The sequence below is a fragment of the Gekko japonicus genome, unplaced genomic scaffold (assembly GCF_001447785.1).
Source record: "Gekko japonicus isolate JY-2015 unplaced genomic scaffold, Gekko_japonicus_V1.1 scaffold1268, whole genome shotgun sequence".
NCBI lineage: Eukaryota > Metazoa > Chordata > Lepidosauria > Squamata > Gekkonidae > Gekko > Gekko japonicus.
In genome coordinates this window covers 462522-467500 of record NW_015174311.1, presented here as the reverse complement: position 1 = coordinate 467500, position 4979 = coordinate 462522, and the positions used below count along the sequence as shown (strand labels likewise).

General features: G+C 42.1%; 1 protein-coding gene across 1 annotated transcript in view; it reads right to left on the bottom strand.

The window, feature by feature from the left end:
• Nucleotides 1–2021: 2021 nt before the first annotated feature.
• SLC25A40 (solute carrier family 25 member 40) overlaps nt 2022–4979 on the bottom strand; it is a 27337-nt gene continuing 24379 nt past the window's right edge. The window contains exons 10-11 of the mRNA XM_015424138.1: nt 3370–3450; nt 2022–2645 (exon numbers count right to left, since the gene is read on the bottom strand). Coding sequence (XP_015279624.1) covers nt 2527–2645; nt 3370–3450 — 200 coding nt within the window. The 3' untranslated portion in view covers nt 2022–2526. The remainder of the gene's footprint in view (nt 2646–3369; nt 3451–4979) is intronic.

Genomic DNA, 4979 nt, shown 5'->3' with positions numbered 1-4979 from the left:
ACATCCAACCCTTGGTTGTCCCTTCTTGCTGGTAAACTCAGGACATTGGGAGTGCCAATGTCCTCACCTAACGAAGAGCTGATGCCCTCTCAGCTTGAGGAAACCTTGAAGAAACTTAAACAGTTGGATTGGGCCAGCACCGTGACCAGGGCAAGATGCACCTGCTCTCCTTTGGCTTTGGGGTTGTCCCCTCCAGAGAGATTTCCTGACTTTTATTCAATGTTATCAATTCCATCTCACCGCCGTGCCTTTATGCTGGCCCACTTAAATGTATTTCCAACAATGGTAACTCTGGGAAGATTTGGAGGTCTTCCTTACTCAGATCGCCTTTGTCAGTGCAATTCTGGCGAAATTGAAACCTTAGATCATCTGATGTTTCGCTGTCCCCACTGGACTCAAGTTAGAAGCACTTATATCTCTCCTATTCTTACGAAGATGAATCTTCCCGCGCAACCTTGGGTGCTTTCAGTACTGTTATCTGACTCAAATGCTGATGGACTGATAACAGCTAACGTGGCGCGGTTCCTGGCTAAGGTGGCTGCTCTCAAGAAGCATTGAAAATTGCAGCACTTCTGAAAACTTCGACATCGACTTTTAATCTTCGGATGATTTTAGTTAGTTGGCTCCGCCCCAAGTGTAGTTAGGTAATTTTTAATCTCTGGGCTCAGCCTGGGTTTTATGTGACTGTGATTATGTACCTTGACACATTTATGTCTATTTTATGTACCTATTTTATCCCCCTTTGGTATCCTCTTGGTCAAGACTTCAGTCATATAGACCTGTAATAAATTGAATTGAAATATATCTTTAAAGTACCAAGCTTATAAAACAAGTTTTCCTGTCCATTCTGGCCAAGTATTTATTACTTCTGAATATTTCTTTTGAAAGCTATCACTTTTTAAATGAAAAATGAAATGGTACTCGACGTGAATAATCTTGAAAACCTTTTATTAATTCTGTTTAATGATACCCATTTAGCTTCGTCTCATTCTACCAACACTGGAATTGGCTATAGGTTACACAATAGAATCAAGAAGGCACTCAGAAATGAGGGTAAGGCTTTTAACAGCCCAAATGTATTCATTCTGATGCACTGCTACATGACTAGTATGAGCCCACTACAATTAATTCTGAAATCATATTTCAGAATGTTTCCAATAGTAGGACCAAAGTGTTTTACATAACCCAGATAAATAAGTGCTAACCGAAAGTTAACTTCTATACCTGAAAACATGGTTGAATGTGCACTGCAGCTGTACTAAGTCTTGTTACAGCATGGGTATACTCATGTTGGCCGATTAATAGCGAGTTTGGAAAAATGGGCATTTCTCCCTTTGTCTATTGATTGATTGATTTGATTTTTATTCCACGCTCCCTCACAACTGTGGGGCTGAGAGCGGATTACAACATAAATAAGCCGTTTAAAAAAGATAAAACTATAACTACAAAGTCCAACAACTAACCAGATAGCATAAAAGCCATTACATTGCTCCTGGGGAGAGACGGGAGGGAAAAACAGAGGGGAGTATATATAAAAAAAATTCCCTGGTCTCACCCATATGCCAGATGATACAATTCCGTTATATAACTCAGCTTTGACCAGAGAACCACATCTCCAGTTGGGAGGGAAGTACATATAATAATTTGCCCAAAAGGCAGCTTGCATGTGTAGAACAGTAATGGCTAATTCTCAAGCATAAAACTGTGATTTTTCCTTTCTGAGGGAGCTTTCCCCAATTGAGTACAAAAGTCTCTAGCTACTGTAATTCTGCAGGTTCAGGGTAGGTAACAACAACGAGTATATAAAGAAAATTGAGGATATTTTAAAAACTTGTATAGACTTACCATAAGTACAGGACATATAGTTCATGATTCTTCTTGCTTTATTCATATAATACAGCTAGTCTTAGTGAGTCACATGATGGAAAAATCATCAATTACAACAGGGTAAAACTACCATAGATCAATAGCAAGTGTTCCTTCAAGGGAAGAATGACAATTTTTGTATTATGGTAGCATTTTGCAGTTAAAGTAAAGGTGTCTGGGCTAGTATGTCTATTGTAAAACACATCTTTTGAAAAGTACTTCAGAGTGCTAAATGCAAATGAACTGCTATCAGATAACTAAGTGTATTTTTGGAGTTAGCTTTGGAACCTGAAAATAGGGGAGGGGGTGTTTCCTGGGTTTGGCAAAGGTTATCTGGGAACAGAAATAAAGGACAATCTTTGCATCAAGTCTGCAGGTAACTCTTCTGTATCTGTATTTCCCCTTGCAGTGTGGATCAGCAAGGAGTTCTTTACTGTAGTTCTTATTGCCATGTTAATTCAGTGAACAGAATCTGAGTAGAGATCTGGCCCAACTGGGGATGGCCCAGCTACCAAGTGGTGCTGCCGGGAGGCAGGAGGGATCCATAAGGGGCTTTTGAACCATATTTTGAGACCAAATCTTTTCTCTTGCAGACATTGTTCAGCATTCCCCTTTCTGCACTCTGTCCATTGAGTCTACTTGAAGTTCAGAGAAACAGCATTAATGGTTCTTCATGTCTCTTTCTCTATTTAATCTACGGAAGAAAGACTTCCCATATTCATAAGTGCTGATCATTATGGCACAAGCAGGAGCAACTTTTGTCAATCTTGGAACAATACCTACAGAAACAAAAGAAATTACTGTGGATACACATACAACAGCAACAAAAACTTTGCAAGGAGAAATTGGGTGATTAAACATTCACTGGACAATACTGAAATAATCTGTATACAGTTGTTGTTGTTGTTCAGTCGCACAGTCGAGTCCGACTCTTTGCGACCCCATGGACCAGATCACGCCAGGCCCTCCTGTCTTCCGCTGTCCTCTGAAGTTGCCTCAATTTCATGTTCGTTGCATCTATAACACTGTCTAACTATCTCATCCTTTGCCGTCCCCGTCTTCTTTGACCTTCAATCTTTCCCAGTACTGTATACAGTACATATGCTTAAATTTCATAAAAGTGGTCTGTTGTGCTTAATCATATAGCTGCACACCCAAAGCACAATACAGCTGAACATCAAAAACATAAAGGTAATAACTACTGGGGAATTACACAACCTTAAAGTTGAAGATGAAGAAATTGTTCAAGATTTTCTATTCTTTGGCTCCATCATCAACCAAAAGGGAGAAAAAAACCTAGTGCCTAACACATTCTATAGAACTCCCACCTCAAATAAAAAACCTTTATTACACAGTAGCTACTGTACCAAAAAGGCTAATAACTTAACTGCTTCCCTCATTTTGAGGACTTCAGCTTCTGTAGTAGTTTGATACTGTTTTATATAAAATAATATTACTATCCAGTAGGGTGGAAATATTTTTAACTGTATAGAAGATATGTACCAGCATACAAGCCAGTGAATCCATTTCCAGCAACAATTCTCTTCATTACTTCCCATACTGATGCATGCCTCTGCTGTGATGCTAAGAAATAAACAAAATGCTATAATGGCTGAAAGAAAAGTGGATGTACAATTAAATGTTATTGTCAACTATACTTCTACCACATTCGTGCTGAGGTAGTGAGTTTCGTTATAAAGCATAATATTTAAATGAGATTTCGAACACTTAAAACATCTTATCCCATGCACTGTATATATATTAAAATAATCTTAGAATAAAACCATAAGCAGTCTTTAATATATTCAAATGCATAGCTAAGTAACAGCATCTTACAATACTGCTGAGAATATTGGAGGCTGCAACTAGAACAGCCCTCTCTCGCCCTGTTCACTCAACATATCCAGCATGGAAAGAATACACTGAGGGGCAAGTAGGAAAGAGTATGCCATCTCCATACAGAACTACTGGAATGTGACTACAGTGCATACAAACCGTAAGTTCCATCCTTGTGGTCAGGAACAGGGAGGGATACGAACCTCACCACAAACCTAAATTTGTGATAAATCACTGGGCCATGGTTTGCAACCTGAAGTTTGTGTCCATCCCTATCCACGCCCCTCTACGTGTTTTTCAGAGGTTTGTGGGACTTGTGGTGGGAAGTGGGGGAGGGGAACGAAAGGGACTGCTGAAATGGCTTGCATCTATTTCAGCCTAACAGCTATGTTGGTGTGCCTGTCAGCTGTTAGGCTGAAATGGATGCAAACCATTTTTAGCAATCCCTTTCACTTCCCCCTGCTTGGAAGAGGCCTCCCCACCACATGCAGATTCGACAGGAGAAGCCTCCCAATCAGGTCTGTGTGCAGCAGCAAGAGACCTCTCCACTGCACACAGATCTGGGGGGGGGCAGCTTCTAGCGCTGGGCAGAAGCCTCCCAGCCAGGTCCGCATGTGGTGGTGAGAGGCCTTCCCACTGCACGCAGATCTGGGGGGGGGCAGCTTCACAAACCTCACAAAATGAACTGGTTCGGTGAAAGGGAAGGTTTGTGAAGGTTCACGTAGCCCCACAAACCCAGATGAAAAACAGGTTGCTTACCAGTAACTGGTGATCTTCGAGTGTCATCTGTGCATTCACACCAATGGGATCTAGTGCGCCTGCGCTGGATCTGCCGGTGCCGTAGCAAGCTCTCTTAAAAGGATTTTCGTGCCTGGCCCAACTGAGCATGCTCAGGAGCCCCAGTGAGCATGCTCAGAAGGGCAGGCACGGACATCCCACCAGTTCCTACCAACCGCCGCGTATCAATCTCTTAACAAAACAGGTAGAAGAAGACAGCAGCGGGGCAGGAGAGCGGGTGGTGTGAATGCACAGATGACCACTCAAAGATCACCAGTTACTGGTAAGCAACCTGTTTATCTTCTTCGTGGTCTCTGTGCTTCACACCAATGGGAGATTAGCGAGCAGTAGCCTACCTGGAGGTGGGTGCTGTCAGGTGTTTACTGCTTAGCCGATGATAAAACCTGACGTCCCAGACTGTCACTGGTGGACTTGCGGACGTCTAGGGTGTAGTGCCTGATGAAGGTATTAGGCGTGGCCCAGGTTGCGGCTCTGCAAAT